This window comes from Zeugodacus cucurbitae, chromosome 6, assembly GCF_028554725.1.
Source record: "Zeugodacus cucurbitae isolate PBARC_wt_2022May chromosome 6, idZeuCucr1.2, whole genome shotgun sequence".
In the NCBI taxonomy this organism is placed as follows: Eukaryota; Metazoa; Arthropoda; class Insecta; order Diptera; family Tephritidae; genus Zeugodacus; species Zeugodacus cucurbitae.
In genome coordinates, this window is record NC_071671.1 from 12,819,372 (window position 1) to 12,844,350 (window position 24,979).

At 36.0% G+C, this 24,979-nt stretch overlaps 1 protein-coding gene across 9 annotated transcripts in view; it reads right to left on the reverse strand.

Moving 5' to 3' along the window:
- Window positions 1-1,012: 1,012 nt before the first annotated feature.
- LOC105218476 (growth factor receptor-bound protein 2) overlaps window positions 1,013-24,979 on the reverse strand; it is a 37,939-nt gene continuing 13,972 nt past the window's right edge. For all 9 annotated transcript variants that reach the window (XM_054233247.1, XM_011194090.3, XM_011194088.3 and 6 more), the window contains exons 3-6: window positions 2,087-2,184; window positions 1,875-1,994; window positions 1,648-1,813; window positions 1,013-1,329 (exon numbers count right to left, since the gene is read on the reverse strand). In XM_054233247.1, the coding sequence (XP_054089222.1) occupies window positions 1,156-1,329; window positions 1,648-1,813; window positions 1,875-1,994; window positions 2,087-2,184 (558 nt within the window). In that variant the 3' untranslated portion in view covers window positions 1,013-1,155. The remainder of the gene's footprint in view (window positions 1,330-1,647; window positions 1,814-1,874; window positions 1,995-2,086; window positions 2,185-24,979) is intronic.

Consider the following 24,979-nt stretch of genomic DNA (forward strand, 5'->3'; position numbering starts at 1 on the left):
TTATAAAATAAAATAAAATATTATTAAAAAAAATAATATATTATTAAAAAAAAAATAAAATATTATTAAAAAAAATAAAATATTATTAAAAAAAAAATATTATTAAAAAAATAAAATATTATAAAAAAAATAATATATTATTAAAAAAAATAATATTATAAAAAAAATAAAATATTATAAAAAAAATAATATATTATTAAAAAAAAATAAAAATTATAAAAAAAATAAAATAAAATTAAAAAACTACACAACAATCACAACGCCTAAATCAAAAGACCAATAAACACTATGAAAAGCATCAAAATATTTTTTTATGTCAATGCATGACAATGACGCGACGAACAAATAGGTCAACTCACTGCCTGTTCTACATTACCTCATTAAACCACGCGTTATGCACATACATAGCGTTTGCATACCTAACACAATGCAGCCGCAGTCTCAAATGAAAATTCATACAGCAGACAATGCAATACTATTTCGTTTCGATTTGTTTTGTTGTTGCTAACACGATCTGTAAAATGCGCTTTTCAAGCGGTGGCGTACAAAAACAAAGTACATATACATCCATATATACATATGTGTAGAAAGTTAAAAAAATGATGCTGTGATGTATCGCAGTTATATGTATAAACGAGTAGGTATGTATGTATGTAAGTATGGCTTTTTTTATACAAATTGAAACGCCGAGTGATAGATCGGACACACACAACTAAAATGATGGTTGCTGAGTCGCGCTTCAACACAACAACGAAAAAAAAATAATAAAATTTATGTATAACCTATTGCTCTTGCTATGTAGTATGCGCAAATTACTATATAGTACTTTTATACTAAATACTTTAAATTTGGAGAATTATTGAAGTGTCACTTGTTGTGATTACAATAGTACAGTACTGATTGTTATTTGTTGCTGTTGCTGTTCTGTAGCTGCGGAAAATTTTGTGAAAATTTGTTGTTGGAAAGTGTTTTTGTTGCTGTTTTTATTGTTGTTGGTGGTTCGTTTATCAAGTATTGTTTTTTCATGTATTTCGTTTTGTTTAGTGTTGCTTGTGTGCAGTGTTTTGTTGTTGTTGTTGTTTTTGTTTATTTAAATTTCTTTCATTTATTTGTGTTCTCATTTATATATTCATTATTTTACGAGTTTCTATTCTATTATGAGTGGTATGGCGTTACATAGGTTGCTGGGAAGATGCCTTTCCGATTGCCAATCTCACCATTCCACCAATTCTCATCGGAACGATCTGTGACGGTGATGACGTCGCCGCGTCTAAAGTCCAATTCACCAGATTCTTGTGGCACAAAATCATATAATGCTTGTACGAGCATCTGTTTTGGGTGGGGGGAGAAAGAAGGAGAATATAGTAGAATAAATATGAGAAAATATTATTATGTAAACAGAAAATTATAAGTAATTGTAATAAAATTAAGAAATTTCGCAGTCAAATTTAATTTAATAACAATAATAACTAAAGTAAAGCGAGTTCGAAAACTGTTGCCAACATTTAGGAGCGCTTTGAATAAAAAATAAAATGTTGCCTACATTTAGGAGCACATAAAATGAAATAATTAAGCGATTATAACCGTTTACTTTTCATAAATAAATAACTATAATTATGCATAGCAAACCAATTGCACCACACTCACCTCTTCATGTATCATGTCTCTTAATTTCACGTCTTGCGATCTTGATACGCTTGCGGTTCGATGATACTCCACCAGCTCGTTGAGTGAGTTGAATTTAACAACCCAAAGGAAGAATTTACCCTGTGCGTCACGTAAAACTTTGAAATGTTGCACACCATCGGGACATCTGCGAGTGTAACAGAAGAAAAAAATAAGATTTTTTCATTTTCCAAAATCTACACACTTACTTGACTGATAATGAGAAATCGCCAGGACTGGATTCACTAATGCGTATTAAGAATGCACCTTCATGTTTGTTTGAGAGCAATTTCTCAGCATCGGCACGTGTGATGCGGCCATAGTACCAGCTGTATTTAGTAAAAAAAAATATAAATAAATAAATCGTTTTTTTTTTATATTTTTTTTTTAATATTTAATTATGTGATCTTCACACACTCACTCGTGATTTTTCATTTCTATATAGTTGCTGGGTATGAGACCCTCTTTACTGTCTAATTCGGCACGATACCAATTTGAATCATCTTCCATGTTCAAAATCTGCAAATAAAAATCAAAGAATTTCGGAATTAATTTAACTGTTTTTGAAAATATTGTTTTTTTTTATTACTAATAATTTTGTATTAATAAATGATAATGAACTTAAGCTCTATTGGAAGGTCGTAGACAATTTTCCTTAAAAAACAGGCCGTCCCATGGGATGACCCCCTTAAGTGTTGGAAATCTTGTATCGGACCTTGATAAAAATCATAATCTCAAATGGAACCATACTTTGTCTTAATTAAGAAGAAAATAAATGTTATAGTATTAGAGCGATCACAACCTCCAAGTATTGTCAAAATATAATTCATTATCATTAATATTCTTGGAAAAAATGTTAACTGACATTCAGGTCGATAACTGTAATCATACGAGCTGTATAGTAGTCATAGTAAGGCGGCAACACAGAACATGAAGGTTTTTTTTACACTACAGTCTGGACTACGTAACCGGAACGAGCACGAGCTTTCTTAAAAATTATTTGGGGAAGTTTTTCTACCACAACAACAATAATAATTATTATTCAATAATCAATAGAAACCATATCTATAACCGTTAGACCATCGTTCTGTAGAATTTTGTATTTTTATTGGGCTTCGAATATATCCCTTTGGTTTGGGATATTTGGAATTTCTAAGCAGACAAAGGCAGAATATTTGAGAATATTTAGGTTAGGTTAGTAGGCAGATCTCTGCGTATGCAGAAATATCTCACTTAGACAGTTTTAGCGCTGTCCTTCGTAATTCCAATACCATCCTAATGGATCAAAGACACTTTAGATTCATAAAAACACTTGGAATCTGTTACGAACTTCTTTAGTTGGCTAATGTGAATTCTAGGAAAATTCGCTGGGTTCTGGCAAAAACAGAACAGAGGAGGAGGAAACGCTTATATGATTCCACTTCGCCTTCCTCCAAACAGCTTTGATAGGATTCTAACTCAACGCATGCGTGCCTATTGGACAATGTCCCAGTAAGCATACGAATGATCGCGCCGAGATGGACCTTGGTAAGAGAAAGCAAAGGACTTTTTACGCTCCATAGCGAGCCAAAAAGACCTTGTAACTGCACAGGTGCTCGTTGTTGACCAGAGCTTGGTGAGCTCATGCGTAGTCTGCATGTTCAGCGCTCTTGTGCAGGAGGACCATCGACTACCAACCCGCTCCCATTTCGACGCCAATGCTGCTAGGGTACACTATCTATCAAGCTTTACAGTTACAAACGATTCAGCGGTGGCTGGCCGGTTCTTAACTACGCAGCCCCAATATGGTCGCCTGGATTCAGTAGGGCGCAGATGGGGAAGCTTCAGATTATTCAAAATACCGCCCTCCGGACAGCTACAGGTTGGCTCTTGATGTCTCCGGTCGAGCACCTTCACAATGATACCCGCCACTGAACGCCATTCACAGAGGAGCTATTAATACCTTCATTGACTCCCTCCCCGTGAATGGCGTACCTGGAGAAACAACACCCAGCGTTGCAGACACAGAGCTCGAGTTGCTCTAGAGTGACCCTTGCGCAACTTCGTTAATTCGATAGCAAAATAGCTAGAAGCTATTGAAAAATATCTAAGACACTCCTTAACTAGCCTAGAGCGTACTGTCATCGATTTCAATGCTAGTACGAGGGCTGCTATATATATTTCTGACCTAGGCAACACTAAGTGTTGCCAGGTGCAATCTGACATTTCCATTGGAAAGTTTGACATTTTTTAGCATAACACCACTCAGAACGTTTTGTCATTTAATTGTGAAATGTTTCATTTACAGGGAATTAAAAAATTCACCTCGGCCAAAAAATGGAATTAACTCGTGAACATTTTCGTGCGATCATTTTTCACAACTTTCGACGTGGAGTGCATCGATGAACTAAAATCTTTGTATGGCTATGAAGCACCATCCTATAGCACTGTGAAAAACTGGTACAACGAATTCAATCGTGGCCGACGCTCGCTGAAAGACGAGTTCCGTGAAGGTCGTCCAAAAACAGCCGTTGTGCCAGAAAACATCGATGCCGTACATGAACTGATGATGCATGACCGTAATGTAACATACCTTCAGATAGAGGCATGCCTATGCTTTTCTTCCACCAGCATACATTCGATATTGCATGAACACCTGGCCGTAAAAAAGGTTTGTTCTCGTTGGATCCCGCACAATTTGACAATCGCTCAAAAAAGGCTCAAAAAAAGTGCTTCGAAAATTGTAAAAATCTTGATGGAGAATATTTTGAAAAACAATAAAACCATTTTCGTTAGGCCAAAAATATATGTATATAGCAGCCCTCGTATTGCCGCTCTGCTATCTATTTCAATGTTTAGTATATTTAATATTTAATATTTAGTGGTTTTGATTTTCTTTAGCCTTCTTTTTGTAAAACAAAATTGAAATTATGATTTTGAGTTTAGGCTAGGCTTATTTTTCGATGCAAAACATTTTTTATTTTAATGTGTGAAGGAGAAAAAATGCTTATCCTTTCCTCCAACTGATTCTTGTGCTCTCCAAATTCGATTGCAAATAGCAATTCATTTAAGTAAAAGTGAGTATTTAAGTGTAATTTTTGAGTAAAGCCCACAGTAATGTTGTGACGTCAATTTGTTACTAATACAAATCTGCAATAATTCAAAAACCATTTAATATTTTTGTTTTTGTTATGAAGCACTTCAAAAATATTTCCATACAGTGTTTGAATTTGTTTGATGTTTTGTATATTTAATTACTTTGCGAATTAATTTGCATAACAAACCAGAATAATTTACTGTAGAACTTTTTGCGGCATTTACAATGCGTTTATTTTTGAACGTTTTAACTTTTTCATATTTTTTTTGAGAGAGTCAACTAAAAGTTGTATTGTAAAAATGTTAATTTCATTAATGAATTCAGTACAATTGTACAATGTTCTTCATACATCTGTACATACATTCATGCATACTTGTACCCAAATGCAAGCGTTTTTTACTAGCAGAAAATTAATGCAAATCCACTTGTGATGCTGCCGATTACTGTCGAAAAACGAGGAAAATATTTCGCCATCTATCAAGAGTCGTGTAATTCCATATGCACCGTCCCCATTGTTTAAAGAATTTTTTACTTTCTTTCTTTCTGAAATAGCATACAGCCTCAGCCTCTGGCAGCCGCGTTGACCCAAATAGCATCGAAGCGTAAACGCATACGAAAAACTAGCGTCAAATGACGTGCGACTGACACAAAAAACGCGATAATTCGTTGACAAAAGTCATTTATATTAATAATTTGTTGCACGGAAACAAAATTGCGAAATATTTTAGATTCTCGTATAATTTTAGTAAATTCACATAAATAATTTCATACGCAAATAGATACTATGTGTCAAATCGGCACAGAAGAATGTCAAGTTTTGCGCTTGCATTTCATCTCTCTCTCGTTATTTTTGCTTATTAACACGAACTTCGCTGTCATTGCAAATTGACTCGCCAACAACGACCGTATGATCACATCAATGAACTGTTAATTCCAATAGCACGCGCCATGTTGCAACTGCGAAAAGGCGAAAATGTAAAATATGCGCTAACGAGATAAATTAATATATATTCTACGTTGGAATTACATTGGAAGAAAGTAAATTAAGTAAATTACGTGTAATTATTGACAACTGCGAGTAACTGCATTTCCATGACAGCGTTGTATATGTATGTGTGTGTCTGTGTGTGGGTGACAGAACGTGTAACAATGCAAGTATGCAGTTTTTTAAAGCCTCGCGAATTTTTGCACGACTTCATCGAATATATACATAAGTAATTGATTGAAGGTTATTTGCTAGCAGGGCACGTAAAATTGTTGTAAAAAGTTGTTTAAAAACGACAATAAATAAAAAGGGCAATAAAAAGTAAGGTTATGTCATATAATGTTGTCGGATAATCGTACAAAACGAAAACAAGCAAAAAAGACACAATTTAAACATAGAGCTAAAGCAAGAGACAAATGCATTTAGATATATGAACTTTTTTTTTTTATTATTCCTCGTAGTAAGACTAGTACGGATTATAGCTTAATCGTTGGGAACAGACCAGAGCTCCGCTGTCTTACAACGTTTACTACAGGAAGACTACCCCTCAAATGATCTTGAGGAGCGCTGGTTGACTAACAATAGTTTTGCTGTTGGAAATTCTAATGACCCAAGGTAAATCGCAAGGGATCTGATGAAGTTTTCACCTTCAACAAGGTTTAAGTTCCCTACTTTTAAGGTTTTTAACTGAACATTTTCCAATTCGACGTCCACAGGTTATGTTAACCGATTGTACCTGACCTGACGCCAATTGTAAAAGTGTACAGCTGCTGGCATACGCCGATGATATCGATATAATTGCACCTCAACAATCGCACCGTTAGTTTAGACTTTTCCAAACTGGACAAACAAGCGAACGTTTGGGTCTGATATTGAACGAGAACAAAATAAACTCCTCTCTTGATGTACAAAGAACAAACTCTACAAGTCCCTCATCATTCCAGTCCTGCGTTATGGTGCAGAAGCGTGGACGATGTCTACATCCGATAAGACGGCACTAGGAGTTATTGAAAGAAGGGTTTTTGGTCCTTTGAACATTGGCAACGGCGAATACCGCAGAACAATGAGCTGTACGAGTTATACGACGCTATAAGCATAGTTCAGCCAATATAAAGACAGCAGATACGCTGGCTGGGTCATGTTATTCGAATGGACGAAAGCACTACAGCTTTGAAAGTGTTCGCTGTTTTACCCGCTGGTGGTAGTTGAGGAAGGGGAAGACCTCCACTCCGTTGGAAACACCAGGTGGGGAAGGACGCGGCTACACTTGATATCACTAATTGGCATCAACTATCGAAAAGGAAAAGTAAATGCCGCTTTGTTGTTAATCGCGTAAACGGTGTTAACACTAGTAAAGAAGAAGAAGAAGATGCTAATTGTCAAAGTTCCTTGTAAAATGGTATAGTGGAATCATCTCAATAATCTTTCTCTTTTGACCGATTGCTTGTATCTCACAACTACAGCCATATATGGGAACTAACTGGAAAGAAATAAAACGCCGAAGAAGTTTTTGTTGGCTTCACACAAATCTTGTATTTAGCAGTTTAGGTGTGGTACCATCTTGTGACTTTCGTAAGCTTCAAAAACATTTCATTATTGAAATAGAAAGTTAAAATGTAGGAAGCATTTTCATTAGTAATGAAAGGGACAAATTTATTGATAACTTAAAAAATGTCTCCTAAATATATTAGTAAGCATATCTTCGGCGAACCCAGCGTAGTGACTGGAAGGGACATTAGCCAACTTAAGAACTTTATTATAGAGTACAAGCGCTTCGTCACAACATAAGGGTCTTAATGATCCGTTAGGAGTTTTCCGGGTGCCACAATGGATAGTCGAATCTGTCTTAGTGAGATTCTCTGCATCTGCGGAGATCTACCCCTTAACCTAACCTAACCTATACTATTATGAGATCAAAAGGCAAAGCTTTCACCTAAATATATTTCCGATCGAACCCGTGAAGTATGATCTATAAATCTGCAAACAAGGAATCATAAGGATCATGCAGTAGACTGTAAGAACTCAGAATTTTGATGTAATTTCATCACAAACTATTTTGAATTTGCTAATTTAGACAACGAACGATTGTCTGACTCTTAAGCTATCACCACCGATGATAAAGCACCAATAAGACACATTTTTTCTTATTTATTATAAATAACGTGTTATTATCGCAAGTAATTGGAGCTGTACTCGCATTGAAGACAAACAAAATCTGCCAGAATCAACAAAATAAACAATGAATCACAAGAAAAGCTAACGAACACAGAAATCACTTGCACAACACACACATTTGAGAAGACAGAATAACTGGAAAACTGAATTTCTAAAGACACGTGCGATAACCTCAACATACTAGAGATGTAATCGATATTTTTGCGTTGGTCGCGTAGAAAAATGTGTGTGCCCCAATGTTTTTGTTGTTATTGTAACACTATATGCATTTATAGCAGTGATATAGGTGCGGTAAGTCACCACACAGTGGCATCCACTGACTCGCGCCACTCGACTTTCAACACCACCCCACCAACAATTCACCATTATTATTTATCACATTACACAAAGGCATTGCTACATCCGAACATTCATATATTTCCTCGCAACTGTTTATCACATTTTTATTTGTGTTGCTATTGTTGTTGTCGCCGTTACGGCAGTACATCGTAAATGAAATGAATATGCCAAAAGCGGTGGCAGATGAAACATAAAAATTCCCACAAAGGGGAGTTAATGGGCGTAAGCGAAAATAAACTGAAATGTCAGAGATGAAACATACAAGAATTCGCAAAAAAAAAACGAAAATATAAATAAAATGCAATGTGTTAAATGAAAAGGCGACTAAAATGCCGAAAAAAAGTTCAGCGAAGGTCAAAGTTGAGTGTTGACGGGTTATACAAAATTTAATTGCAAAGCATTTCGCTGTTAGGTGGAAAAGTCACTAAACCGCAAATAATTATCGGTTTAAATGTAATAATTATCCAATTAAATGCTAAGCAGAAATTACGTACTACACGTTTATGGCATTGATTCATGCTTTATTGCAAGAAATCGGTTGAAGCTAAAAGATGATTCACTTATATTTATATCCTGAACAGGGTATATTAAGTTTGTCACGAAGTTTGTAACAGCCAGAAGGAAGCGTCGGAGACCCTATAAAGTATATATATAAATGATCAGTATGTTGAACTGAGTCGATTTAGCCATGTCCGTCTGTCTGTATATATACGAACTAGTCCTTCAGTTTTTAAGATATCGTTTTGAAATTTTGCAGATGTTATTTTCTCTTCAAGAAGCTGCTCATTTGTCGGAACTGCCGATATCGGACCAGTATATCATATAGCTGCCATACAAACTGAACGATCGGAATCAAGGGCTTGTATAGAAAACTTCCGCATTTTACTACATATCTTCACGAAATTTGGTGAGAGTTATTGTTCGTAGAAATAATTTAATCTCCGAAAAAATTGTTCAGATCGGTTCACTATAGCATATAGCTGCCATACAAACCGAACGAATCAATGGCTTGTATGGAAAACTTCCGCATTTGACGTGTTATCTTTCAGAAATTTGTCATGGACTGCATAAGGTAATAATATAATCTCCGAAGAAATTGTTCATATCGGTTAACTATATAACCTCAATGTTTCTAGCAAACAACCCGGCTAAAAAGAATTAGTAAAATGTTTTCTTTTTTTTACTTACTTTTTCTTACGTCTTTAGATTTGCTTAAACACATAGTTACTAAAAGAAATGCAGCTGTGAAGGGTATATTAGCTTCGGTACAGCCGAAGTTAACGTTTTTTTCTTGTTTTTGGTTAGTGTTAAAATACTGAATTGATCGATTTAATAGAATTCTTGTAGAAAATAAAACAAAGATTTAGAAAATATCTGTTAAATAAATATTAAATATTACTCGGATGTTTTTTTAGAATAAAACGGAGGTTAATTCCTTCGTGGACAATCGAACCCAGATTGCCGAGTACCAAAGGGGAACAGTTTAACTAAAATTATTTAGTTTCTCTAGAGATTTCATTATCAGTTTTGTTAAATCTCCTAAGAACTGAAAATCTTAATATCAGAACCGATGCTCATCTATATTATATTCGTTTCGACCATACCTTTCTTGTTAGAAAAATATTTCATTTTTTTCTGGTTACCGACCTTGTTATTTTTGTTGTTGTAGTAGAAGACATTCCCCAAATATTTTGATGAATGCTACTGATTTAACAATCCTTTGCACGATAAAAATTCGGATCCGTTTGGATTTCGTAGAACAGACTGTTGTGGAAACAGGTTGCTACTCCTCTATAATTACGAGTATGTTCCCTTCGCTGCCTTTAAGCCGCGATGTCTGAATTTGGTATCCCCGCAAAACTAATACGGCTGTGTAAGTTGAAATTGAGCAACACCAAAAGCTCCGTCATGATTGGAAAGGACCTCTCCGAGCCGTTCGATACCAAACGAGGTTTCAGACAAGGTAACTTACTATCGTGCGACTTCTTTAACTTGATGTTGGAAAAAATAATACGAGCTGCAGAGCTAAATAGAGAAGGTACAATCTTCTAGAAGAGTGTACAGCTGCTGGCGTACGTCAATGATATTGATATCATCGGGAGCAACAACCGCGCCGTTTGTTCTGCTTTTTCCCGCATGGATAAGGAGGCGAAGCGAATGGTTCTGGAGGTGAATGAGGACAATACGAAATATCTCCTGTCATCAAGCAAACAGTCGGCGCACTCGCGTCTTGGCTGCCACGTCCCTGTTGACAGTCATAACTTCGAAGTTGTAGATAATTTCATATACCTGGGAACCAGTATCAACTACACCAATAATGTCAGCCTCGAAATCCAGCGCAGAATCACTCTTGCCAACAGGTGCTACTTTGGACTGAGTAGGCAATTGAACAGTAAAGTCCTCTCTCGACGAACCAAAATCGAACTCTACAAGTCGCTTATCACTCCCGTCCTGCTTTATGGTGCAGAAGCTTGAACGATGTCAACATCAGATAAACCGCCACTAGGAGTTTTCGAGAGGAAAATTTTGCGCAAGATTTATGGTCCTCAGAACATTGGCAACGGCGAATACCGCAGACGATGGAACGATGAGCTGTACGAGTTATACGACGACATTGACATAGTTCAGCGAATAAAAAGACAGCGGCTCGGCTGGCTAGGTCATGTTGTCCGAATGGACGAAAACACACCTGCTCTGAAAGTGTTCGATGCAGTACCCGCCGGAGGAAGCCGAGGAAGGAGAAGGCCTCCACTCCGTTGGTGGGACCAGGTGGAGACGACCTGGTTACACTTGGAATCTCCAACTGGCGTCGAACTGCGAAGGAAAGAGAGGAGTGGCGCGTCCTCATCGATTCGGCTATAACCGGCTAAACGGTTGAACGCCAATCACATACATACATGTTCACTTCTCGAAATCCTAACAGACTGTGGATTGTACCGATAGTAGAATTAGTCGATCTTTCAATTTCTTTCCGTGTCTCCGAATGTATCTTCTAAGAGGTTTTAGTATTAAGTCGGTATTTAAACCGTTTATTTTTTTTACAATATTTCTTTTTTTATTGTGGGAATGGGATCATGTGTGGAAGTTTCTGACTGCTATTCAATTGTCAATGGCCAGGAACGATTATTTAGCATAAGGCTCAAGCAGCTCACGACTTCCAGTTTTAGACCAATTATGCTCTGAGTAGTCAAAAGATTCCGAGCTAAAGTGAGAAGGCAAAGCCCCCTTCTGCGGTTGTGCGTGGAGTTTCGGACCCAATGAAAAATCAAACCGAGTCGCGAGTGAGAGACCCAACTTTTGGTGACGACTTCTGCAAACGTTTTAAGGATCACGATTTGCGGGCATGTACCTGGAATGTCGGAACCCTTAATTGTGAAGGTGCCTCTGCTCAGCTGGTTGATGTCCTCATACGACTAAACCCCCAACCCAGAAGTGCGATGGAAGTGATCAGGAAGGAAGAAGGTGGGTCTTTTTGACATTTACTACAGCGGCCATATAAAGGATCGCAAATTTGCTGTTGGATTTATGGTGGGAGAGAGGCTTCGAAGCCGAGTCCTGTCCTTTACCTCTGCCTTCACTCCTTATCAAAGGGAAGTTCTCCAACATATTTGCACCCACGCCCCAAAAGAAGAGAAGGAAGATGTGACCAAAGATGCTTTCTATAAGCGAATAGAAAACACCAATAAGCGCTGTCGCTCCGAAGACTAAACATTGACTTGGACCACTATCTGGTAGCAGATAGTGATAAATAATGATAAATGAATTAATTTTTCTTTATCATATTTATCCCTCAGAATTTGATTTCAAACCTTCGAACGTGTTTCCTAAACAAATAAAGCTATTTATAAAATCTCTCACTCTCTCATTTGCCACATTACAACAAAATAAACACTTGAATTTTTATTTTCAATCAAAAATTCTTTTACAATCGCATACGAACCTAACCTAACCTAACATTATTTCGAATTATTTTTAGATAAGTAATTATCAATGAAAATGTTACAAATTTCACGAAAATTCCGCCAAGTCATGCTGCTGCTGCTGCCAAGAAAAAAAAGTGCAAACCTTCACCTAATTTCCGCTTATCTGTCCACCGTTTTTCGCTTGTCATGTCAGTAATAAATATTCAAGCGTGTACTTCATAGGTTTACTGCAGAGTACGGATGTATGTATGTATGTGTTAAGTATGTATGGCTTTAACTAATTTTGCAAACAATTGTTATATAATTTTATACATATTTATGTGCAAGTAGCGGCGAAGCTATTTTATTAAACACAAATTTTCGCGTGTGTTTCAAACTGTTAACGTGTGTGGAATAGCTAATCGTCGCTGGGATGGAGTCGGCTGTGTGGGTTTTAGTTTGCTATGAAATACATATCTTTGGTTTGAAATAATATAAATTATTTTAAGTACAATATAAACCCAAGTCCACGAAATTGTGCGAGACCCTGGCTAGAGTTACTCGCGATAACTGTTGGGAAGCTCTGCCTGTTTTTTTTCTGCAAATGCTCAAACATCTTGTTTGAATAGAAAACTTTGGACTTAGTACTGCTAATCAAATCAATCATAATCGTCGAATCCAAACTTTATTTAATTCTCTAAAAGTGTTCACACTGTAAGGATGGAGTCATATATTAGAATATGATATGGGTTATCTATTATTTAGATTTCGATTAATTGGTTGCAATTATTTGCAAACCATCAAAAAAATAGCCCCTGGTCATCTATATTTATAAAATCTCTTGAGTTCAATTATGGGAATAATCGAAATTTTAATTAATTGAGTATATAACACGAAAGAGGCCAAGTTCGGGTACAACCGAGAATTTTATAATTAAATTAAAATATCTGAAAGAATTCCCGATATTCTCGGTGAAAAATTATCCGGGACCTTGAAAAGTTATAGTCCGATTTTGACAAATTTTCCACAAGTTTCTAATGTATATATTATAATGTGAAGGAATCAGATGGAATTCAAAATTGACTTAAATCCGAAGGAGGCGTGGTTGTTTTCCGATTTCTCTCATTGTCATCAAGCTGTCAAGAAAATAGTATATACCGAATTTCATTAAAATCGGATGAGTAGTTCCTGAGATATGGTTTTTGACCCATAAGTGGGCAACGCCTATTTTTTTTTTTTAAGTCTGAGTGCATTTTCCTTTTACCATTTTTTCAGCAAATTTAATGTTTTGAGTTTTTTTGTTAGTGAGTTAAGAGACTTTTGGTAATTTTCCACATAATCTTTGTATGGGAGGTGCGCGTGGTTATAATCCTATTTTACCAATTTTCATGGTGTATGATCCGAGTACGTAATGGAAATGCAAGAAACCTATTTGGGCTGCGGATATTCCCACCTTAAAAACAATACATCCAAATATGAACCTCTCTAGGTAAAATATTGAAATAATCGAAAAAAATCGATAACCCGATAAAAATCTAACAATTCATATGCTACAAATATTTGATCTTATAATGTTGAAGCTTTTAGCGAAAAAAAATTAAGAATGATCGAAATTATCGATTAATCGATAAACACCCAGTAATTGAATGAGTAATCTTTTGATAGTACAAAAACAAAAATTTAAATTAGTAATAACTGGGACTTACACTGTTAACAACTGTAAATTAAAATGTATGCGCGCTTTCTCCAACGCTTTTGACGCAGTGAGAGCAAATCTGCGGTACTGGAGTACAGATTTTTTTTTATGATAATGACGTTTGTTAGTCATATAAGTACATATGTATGTAAGTTGCTAATTAATTTTCTTCATTAATTTATTGCTGCTGCCATAACTGCACTCAAAGTCAAGTAACGTCGGCACACAAAGTAATTTATGTCATCACAAACTCAGACTCACTACACATTAATTCCTACACATTTGCAAAAATTGTAAAAAAACAACCTGTGTACAGAAATAGTTAGAAATTTTCCACTGACAACAACAACAAATAAATCAATTACTTACATGTAACATGATGTAATTGCAAAGCAACAACAATACAAAATGAAAGGTTAGGCGCGAGAAGAGAGAGCGGGTGTTAGCGCTTAGTGCGAGAATAGCGTCTGGGACGAGTTGTCGCTGCATCAGAGAATATATCGTAAAAGGTGATGTGCACAATTAGAAATAAATAATATTAACTAATGGCATTACTAGCGAAATATACCGGCCGACCGACCGACCGATAGACACTTTGACCAACCCAGCTAGACACCGGTAAATGCTACTTAGCGCACAATTGTTTATACACGCGCCCATTAATGGGCCACGGCTAGCTGCTGGAAGCCCATGTGGAATACCTTCGCCATTGCTAACTACTCACCGTCATTCATATCTTTATTTATGTTTATAGCGCGCTGAGTATATATGTATGTAGTATGATGTACCTATGAAGTGTTTTTCCCATGACTCATGCGCAACTTCGCTTGCATAAATAAATATTATTTATTTTTTTTAAATTATTTTGTTGCTTTATGCTGTAGCCGCTGACAATCGCTGACACTGACGAAGTCAGTCAACTGCACAAACACTGTGCTGGCGGTTGGAGATGGACGGTGCGTGGCTGAGCGGCCATGAAGTGGCAACGCGAGAAGATATGGAGAAAAATAAAATAATAAAATAGAAGAGACACAAGCGCACATAACTGAAAGCCGACAAGTTGCACGCATATTAACACTTGGAAGTATTTGAGGCGAACAGTGGGTCAAATTGTACGTGTAAATATTGAAAAAAAAAAAAATGATTAACCTACGGTAATAGTTGTTTAAATTTTACAAATTTGACATTTTTTTATTTTAAAATAAGAAAAAATATTTAATTTTGTTATTAAAAGTTTAAAAGATTCTTCGAACTGCTTTCTCACAGCCAAGATCATCTCAGGGATCTATCCAAATGAGATCTTCTTGCATATGCAGAGATCTGCCTACTTATCTAACCTAACTCTAGCAGATTTCAACAAAAAATTTCAGGAGAGGGGATCTTTCGTCCTACAAAAAAAAAACGGTTTGGAAGCGACCGAAAGACGACAGTTATCCAATGCCGGTTCATCCGACGGTGCTGTCAACTGTATTGCTTTAAATCCTCGTTAGATATTAGAAATAACCTAAGTGATGTGACAAGAGTGATAGTAGATGAATCAACGATTCGTTGGAGACTCTCGAGGCAAGGTTCAACGACCGACGTCCTCCAAAAAACATTTTTGAGCTAACGAATGAGGAAACAGCGGCTTGTATCAGCGATAGAGCATGGAAATTGGTCAGTGGATCAAAGGCAAATCGTAATTTTATCGGATGAATACAAGCTGGTATTCACCATGTATGGAGAAGATCAGGAGAACGGTTTAGCGGAGAATGCCCACAAACAACAATACTCCAGCCAGTAAGGAGGGCTGTCTGGAGCTGTTCTTCTTATAATGGACTAATTGAATGAAGAGTCAATGGTGAGTCCTTATAAACGTACTTTTTTCAATAGCCTTTTTAGACAAATCAAGTGTGAGTCGTCTCAAGCTGTCATATTATTTTTGTTCAGTATTGTTTAGCATTTCATCATGGAAAAATGGACTTACGCCTGAACAACGTTTACAAATTGTTTAACTTTATTACGAAAATTCACGTTCTGCGAGGAATATGGTTTCAACAAGACGGCACCACTTCCCACACATCGCATCAATCAATGGATTTATTGAAAGAACACTTCGGTGAGTAGATTGTTTCACGTTTTGGATCGATCGATTGGCGACCAAGATCGTAGGATATCACGCCATTAAACTTTTTCCCAGTGGGGATATATGTAAAGTTTAATGCCTAGACGGACAATCCCACTTCGATTCAGACATTGGAGCAAAACATCAGGCGTGTCATGTGCTAGTTACCAGTCAAAATGCTCGAACGAGTCAATCGAAAATGGGCTCAATGGATGGACCATCTGAGAAGTAGCCACGGCCAATATTTGAAAAAGATAATCTTAAAAAAATATATGCCGAAGAATGTTCTCTCGTGTGTTTTTTTTTTTTCTTTAAAAGAGTAGGAAACCTCGAAATAAATCTATGCCCAATTTATTGCTTTATGCTTGAGATCTACTAACTCACTTTCTTCAACATTCAACTGACGGCCAGTTTTCAGCAAGTTTCATTGCAAGTTTCATTACTTTAACCGTTTTTTTTTGCATGCCATGACACACTGTAGCTACCGTTTGCGTGCATAATAAAGATGACATATGACTTGAGAAACTTTCAGTGGCATTTTTTTTTTTATTTATTACCAGTTTTTCTCGAACTATTCAATGGTCTGCCTACAGTTTTCATTGGCTTTTAGCAGAAATAATTACATTTTCTTAGACTTTTTACTTGAGAAAACTTAATTATTTTTTCAATTTTCTCAATTTCCACACCCAAGCATTATTGCTACGCACTTTAGAGTTTGTTTTGCTACAAACTTCTATACGTCTCGCCTCGTCTCGTCTGTCTCTTTATATACGGCGCTGAGCCAACGCAATTTCATTGAAATTCCATTCATCCGCAGTTAATTCATTTTGTTGATTTCAAAGTAGTTTTTCGCGTTTTTTTATTATTATTTTTTTCTTTTTTATTTTTATATTTTGCTCATATTTCTGGCGACTAGCGCACAACAATAAAGCTAGCCGCCTGCAAACAAATACAAACATTGATTTCCGCGCATAAAATAGCGCAAACTTTGTATGTGGATTTATCTAATGGACCGGCCACGACCATACTTTAATGGATAGATACATAGATACACATACCCACAAGTACAATATATGTACATACATTGTAAAAGTAGTGACAGGCAACAAACGCCGCTCTTTAGCAAAAATTAGCAGCCAATTTTGAATGGTCGCATGTGTCCAAATTTAGGTCTCACTGTTGTTGTTGTTGACTGTAGTTGTGTGCGTTGGTCGGTTCATGGGCGATAAACCGTCGCTGGATTAGTGCAATAAATGTTAAGTATAATGATGTTGATAGTTTTGGTCAATATTTGGAAATGCTTAGTCAGCTGAAGTTTAGGTATCTCTTTTATGGAGAAGATAAACAGACTGAGTGCGCAGTACTTATGTAAATGGTAAGCTGTTATCTTGGATTGGAGAATGGTACGGTTAAGGAATTGAGTTAAAGTGGTGAACAACAACTATACAATGCCCTTTATGTATCCTTATTGATTCTTCTGCGCAATTAAAGTTGCCGCCTCTGAACTCATCCTAAAGAAATATGTACATATGTATATCGCTCGTTTCGAAGTATATTATCTTATTGAATATCAAAGAATGGTGATTCATAATACATATTATCAACCTTGAACACTTTCTTGCTTACACTTTCCATTTACTTTAAATAAAAATTAATATCAAAAATGAAAAAAATGAAAGAATTTGTAAAAGAATAGACATGGCAGTTTGAACTCCTCCTACTATTTTTGAGCGAAATAGAATTGATTAAGGCTTCATAATTTACGCAAAAATGTTATATATTCTGTTTATGAAGGGTCTTTAAATTATACTAACATTCTTGGCCATGCGAAAGTCATCTTTCAAATGTTGACCGCGATTACGTCTCAGATTGTCTATCAATTGAGGCCAATATTCGATGACTCGTTTGAGAATATCGATTTGTAACTGGCGAATGACACGCGAGATGTTTTGCTTCAAGGCCTGTATCGAAGCGGGATTGTCCGCATAGACTTTAAACTTTACATATACCCTCTGGAAAAAGTCTAACGGTGTGATATCACACGATCTTGTTCAGGGGTTATATACAGTTAGAATTTTCAAAAAATCGATTTTTTTTATTTCATTTTCTTAATGAACATAACAACACAAAATTTCATATCGTTCCGGTGAATATTTTCAAAGTTACAAGCAAATTTGAAAAGGCGTTTCAGAGTGCTTGAAAGTACAAGGTCCAAGCGGCAGCGCTTTTTTTTCAAAATGGTGTTTTCAAAGTCGGTGACCAACATTACTCGAAAACAGCTAGACCGATTAGTCTCAAATTTTAACTCGACCTTCTTAAATATATTTTTTAGTAATTAATCGAAGATTTTTTCTCTCCGATAAATATTTTTTCAATTTCAAAAAATTTTATTTTGCTTATTCCTTCGATTAATTACTAGATTTAGCCTTATTTTAACGAAATCTGTTTGGTTTTTTAATTTCATATGATCCAGTTCCGAGATATAGTGGTCACCGCAAACGTCTTTTTTGAGAGGAGCTCCTGGAGATCAGCTGTAGCTCTTTTTCAAATAAATATTTTTACTAGTACTAAGTCTTAAAATACAGTTAAAAGATGTCTAATATGTGTATAAATTTTTGGATCAATAAATTAAAAAGTTTTCTCAGAAAAAATTCTGGAAAATTCACTTTTTTTCGGCCGTCTAACTGTATATAACCCCTTCAGGCATAAGCCTTTCCACGATGAAATACCAATTAATACTGAACAAAAATAGCATGACAGCTTGACACAACTCAGGCGTAATCTATCAAAAAAGGCTACTGAAAAAAGTACCTCTACATGGATCACCTCTTATGAAGGTAATCTTGAGATCTTTAGGAAAAAAATCATCATACAAACTGAGATATTTTAAGAATAAATATCAAGCATTAATTTTAGGAAATGTAACATTTGTTAGGATAAATCACAGAAACCCATAGACCTAAAGAATCTCAAAGAATCCAAGTATTCCACAAAATTTGATTGGCGTAAAAAAAAATGTAAGATAAATTGGTGAACAGAAGTACATTTTCGAGTTGAAGAACGGACCTAATGAAATGCATACAATAGTTTGTTTACACAAAGATAGTAGTGACATCAGAAAATCATTCCCACGACTGTTTGTTTTACATACCTAATCAAATACTCAACTATCTACCTACGACAATAATAAATACGAAATAAAGCAAATATTACAGGCATGCGTGACATCGTCGCTCAGCGTACAGACAGGCAATGGAAGAAAGGAATGAAAAAGGAAATGATTGATGAGCACTCTCTAAAAGAAGGTGAGCTTCGATACCATGCTTCTGAGGTAAGCACATTCAGGTTGGAAAATTTTTAGAGCTACACTCGGATACTGGGTTTTGAGAGTAAAATGTCACTTTTGGCCACAGTAGAGCATAAAAGGTCTGCTTTTGAACTGCTTTCTCCCAGTCTTGCTGAGTTAGACTAGGAATCCTGGCTGATGTAAGTTACCATAACTGTTTGGAGGAAGGTGAGGTGGAATCATCTAAGCATTTCCTTCTCCAATGTCCAGCTTTTGCCAGACTGGCTCACCGAACCTAGCGAATTTGCTAGAATTGAGATTAGCCGATTCAAGAAGTTTTTAATAGATTCCAAGCGCTTTACCGAATCACAAGTGTCTTTCTGATCTATTAAGAGTTTTTAGTATCACAAGGGACTGATCCAAGTGAGATCTTCTTCCTTATGCAGAGATCTGCCTACTAACCTAACCTAAGGATAGTAGTTTTCGATAGTATTTGGGAATTCCAGATTCACAAATCAATCTGAATATCTTTCTCAAAACAATTATCCAACACTATGTCGTAAATTCAAACTTATTCGAAGCTTTGGACCATATAATTATATATAGTGTTATACAATATTTCGTGTTATCTATTTATAAGATTATTTCCAACTTCAACACCATTGTAGACCCACACATCGCACAGACTTTTTACTTTCGATTTTATTACATTTATTGCCTCTTTCATCTACACTTTCCGCTCACCATGTACACATTTAAGACCATTAAAATATTTTTATGTTTTTTTTCTTCTATGATTCGAATTACCAATCAATTGTCTGGCATTGATGACTTTTCGGCAAATTCCAATACTGAACAAAAGCGATTACTCAACCGGAATACAATCAAAATTTATGGGAATTCATTGAAAAGAGACGATTGCACTTGTGTATCGCCATGTGAATATGTGAATGTGTTTTTCAAGTGATTTTAGTAAGCGAGTGAGTGTGATTGCGTACGCCAACGGGATGCACTATAGTGTAGCCGTGAGCAGCCCACCACATGCATTTGTTGTTGCTATTTAACACATATGTGACAATTGAGTTCGACGATTACTTAATTGCTGCCAAATTAAATTGACACGAATTATTAACGGTACATATGTACATACATCATATATGTACATATATTTATATGTTCGTTGCACAAAAAAACTTTGTATTGCATTCAAATACCGTTAATATAGAGCGGGAAATTTAATAGCAACGAAGTTGATGTTCAGCAGATGGCGTTGAAAATCAACACAGCAATTTATTATGGATTAAAAATAAAATAAAATAAAATGCTGTTGTTAAATAAATTTAAATAATTCATTTCGTAGTCTATATTTTGATGGCACATTTACGAGGAATTTTCTGCAAATGCGAGATTATTTTCCGAATAATTTACATGATTTGAGGTTATGCATGAATTTTGAGGTTATGCATATCTATAATCTGTATTTTTCATAAAATATTTACGGATGATTTGAGAAGCAGTTGAAAATTATGTCTAGAAGATACATAATTTTTCTCGTAATTTTTATCAAGATAACACACAATTTGACACATATATTCGGCATTCAACTAGGGGCTTGGGTAATTCCTGATTCCCGATATCACTCATTTTCACCCTCAAGCTACACTATATTCAAGACTATTTGTACACTCAATTTTGCTCTCTGACATATTAGCCGATATATACGGTATAAGGTTCACCGGATGTTTGAAAACCCTAATATTAGGTTTATGGCACATAAAGGAAATTATGTCCCGATCTCACTCATTGGCACAGAGGCACACCATAGAAGAAAAAAACTTCTCTCTGAATTGAAGTATTTGAGAGATTTACCGGTATTTTCGGTATCTTATATTTTGCCAATGAGGTCTTCAAGATCGATATCTGGGGCTTTGAAAAGTAAAATGATTAATGCTACATCTCACATGTAATATTTGTGTAAAGCTTTGTTCTGATATCTTCATTGGTTCTTGCTTTTATAGTCGAATCGATGTGCCACTCCTCTCTGTCCTTCGCAGTTCGGCGCCAGTTGGAGATCCCAAGTGTAACCAGGTCGCTCTCCACCTGGTCCCTCCAACGGAGTGGAGGCTTTCCCTTTCATCGGCTTTCTCCGGCGGGTACTGCATTAAACCCTTTCCATTCGGACAACATGACCTAGCCATCGTAGCCGTTGTCTCTTTATTCGCTGAATTATTTCAATATCGGCGTATAACTCGTAGAGCTCATCGTTCCATCATCTGAGGTATTTGCCGTTGCCAATGTTCTGAGGGCCATAAATCTAGCACAAAATGTTCCTCTCGAAAACTCCTAATGTCGTCTCATCTGATGTTGACATCGTCCAAGCTTCTGCACCATAAATCAGGACGGGAATGATAAACGACTTGTAGAGTTTGATTTTGGTTCGTCAAGAGAGGGCTTTACTTTTCAATTGCCTACTCAGTCCAAAGTAGCACCTGTTGGCAAGAGTGATTCTGCGCTAGATTTCGAGGCTGACATTGTTCATGTTGTAAACTCTGGTTCCCAAGTAGACGAAACTATCTACTACTTCAAAGTTATGACGGTCAACAGTGACGTGGGAGCCAAGACGCTAATGCGCTGACAGGAGATATTTCGTCTTGTCCTCATTCACTTTCAGACCGATTCGGTTCGCTTCCCTATCCAGGCGGGAAAAAGCAGAACTAACGGCGCGGTTTTTGCTTCCGATGATATCAATATCATCGGCGTACGCCAGGAGCTGTATACTCTTGTAGAAGATTGTACCTTCTCTATTTAGCTCTGCAGCTCGTATTATTTTTTCCAGCATCAAGTTAAAGAAGTCACACGATAGTGGGTCACCTTGTCTGAAACCTCGTTTGCTATCGAACGGCTCGGAGAGGTATTAGTTTCGCGGGGATTCCAAATTCAGACATCGCGGCATAAAGGCAGCTGCTTTTCGTGCTGTCGAAGGCAGTCTTAAAATCCACAAAAAGGTGGTGTGTGTCGATATTCTTCTATATCATCTTTACCATAAAATTAGAGTTTCTGGTGAACCAATTCACCAGGAATACCAACTAAAGTCTGTCATATTATAACGACATCTTCAATCCATCTCGATGGTTTAAGGAGACTTTTTATCATATTATTTAACACATTTTTAGAGCTCTTTATGAAATCCAATGGTTGTTTGTTGTTGTAGAATTTTCATTTTTTTGGAAAAATATATCTTTTAATTCGTCTAAATTAATGTTGATAATGGAGATTTTGAAATTTCCCGTTATTTTTTTTTTTAACTGTACTTGGTATTGCTTAAAATATTAGAAACAAATTTTTGCTAGCAGTAAAACTTTACTACCCCTGACTAAATCATGGGAACCTATTTCCTTGAAAGTAAACCACCTTCAAGATTTGGCTTCGACAGCAAGATATTTTAGAATTCTAATCACAGGAATGCTGTTTCTCCTTGGTTTACTATGTAGTCTATTAGGTGTATACACGTGTACGTATATAGGTACATATATTCGACTGAAACCCTTCACACCACAAAATTGGTTTGTCAAAATAATAGCAGCAATCAATTTCCCAAAGCTCTCAACCGCAAAAATCCATCAGCGAGGCTAAGCAAATTTCAGAAACATGAGCGCTACTGCGAATACAGTGAACAATGGAAGCAAAAAGACACACACACATGGATAACTAAACGGTAAATGGTTACGATAGCTTTTAATAAACAATATCCGGGGCGCTCATGTAATTGGAAATGTAAGCAAAAGTGAAGATCGAACATTAAGTAATAGAATTTGAACCAAATACTACAATTATCAACATTTAACGCGAGAGCCTTGCGTCGACGAATTGACGACAATAAGCGCGAAAAATTGGCGTTCTGTTGTTGTCAAAGTGTGAGTCATATAAATCAATTTAGGTTATAAATTGAGCAGCAACAACAACATATTAAAGAAGATACATTAAAGCAAAACGAAAGACATAAAATATTTTTTTTATTTTTAAGATTCTTTCTAGCACAAAATAAACAAATGTGTGGGAATAATAATAAAAGAGAAAGAAAGAAGGAAAAGACAAATTCACAAAGCAAACAAAAATGTGATGTGCCAAAATAGAAATAAATATTTGCCCGACAAAAAAATGAAATATGTTCAAATAAATGCGTGGAAAATATTGTTGTTTTTGTTGGCTGCTGCAGATGACACAAAAGGGGGGCTGTTGAAATCACAAAATGAAATTATGAAAACGCTACAGAGCATGGCATAAAATTTAAATGAAAATTTATTCGGTTAAACGAAAATCGCAAATGGAATTATGCAAAATGTACACACAGTTTAGTTGGTGGGAGATAGCAAATACAAAAATATTCATAAAATAAACAAACGGCGTAAAATCGCATATTTAAGGCGAAAAATTTGAGCGGATTTTGTTGGAAAAATAAATGCGTGGAGCTTTGGAGGATATTGTTTTTTTTTTTATTGTGCACACACATGTATTTAGGTTTAATTATTATTTTTATGGAAGAAAATTTAAAAATTTAGCACGCAAAACAATTAAAATTATTTAGGGAGATGATGAGTTGATTCATTGCATATATTAAGGCAGATGGGAAAAGTAATATTAAATGATTTAAAACCGTGTAATAAATTTACAATATTTTGGAACATCTGTCAACAATGAAACCAAAAAAATATATGAAAACAACACAGTAAAATACGTTCTACGTTAGCATAAAATCCTTAGTAGGAGAGGAAATGGAATTTGGTTGGTAAAAACCTCCTTGTAAAGATAAAATCCGTTCTCAAAACAAACATAACCTCTGAAAATATAAATATATAATGGCGTGAAACTACGTAACGGGAATAAGCGTTCATCATATTGATCAATTTGAAACCATACTATGATACATTGCTGGTCATAAGCTAGACGCACCCATTTTTCCCTTCAATAACCTGTTCTATTTACTACCAAGTATGTTTTCGTTGACCAAAATCTTCTTCTTATGAAAGTTCAAGCCATGTTCGATAAAAAAATGCTCATAGAGGGGTTTTCAATAGGACGGTACAAAAGTAGACCGATAGGGACCGCAAACGACACTCTTTCGACATTTCTCTTCAGTAAGGTTTACCATTTCATCATGGAAAAATATTCGGTCCAACAACGAAATTATTAAAATTTACTACCGAAATTCGGAGTCCAGTGGCCAACTTTAAGAGCGTTACGTCCAATTTATGGTTGTCATAATCGTCTTGTCAAATCAACAATTGAGCGTCTAGTGGAAAAACTTTAAGCCACAGGTATAGTCAAATCAATCTCTCACTTATCGTTCTCAAGCGTTGGACATCTCTGTGATGTCGTTGTGGCGAATTTTGCGAAAAGATCTACATCCTTACAGGCTCGAATTGAAGCAAGAACTGAAACCGCTTGATCACCAAAAACGTCGAATGTTCATGAATTGGGTTGAGCAACAACTTGAAAATTACCCGGGTTTTCTTCGAAAAATCAGCTTCAGCAATGAGCCTCATTTCATCAATAAACAAAATATGCGTTATTGGTCAGGCAGCAATCCACACGTACTGCATGAGTCACCATTGCATCCCGAAAAAATTACGGTTTGGTGCGGCGTCACTGGGACGTACTTCTTCCGTGATAATCAAGACCGACGTTACTGTGGATGGGAATCACTGCCTCTCAATGATAATCGAATATTTTTGGCCTGGATTGGATGATGAA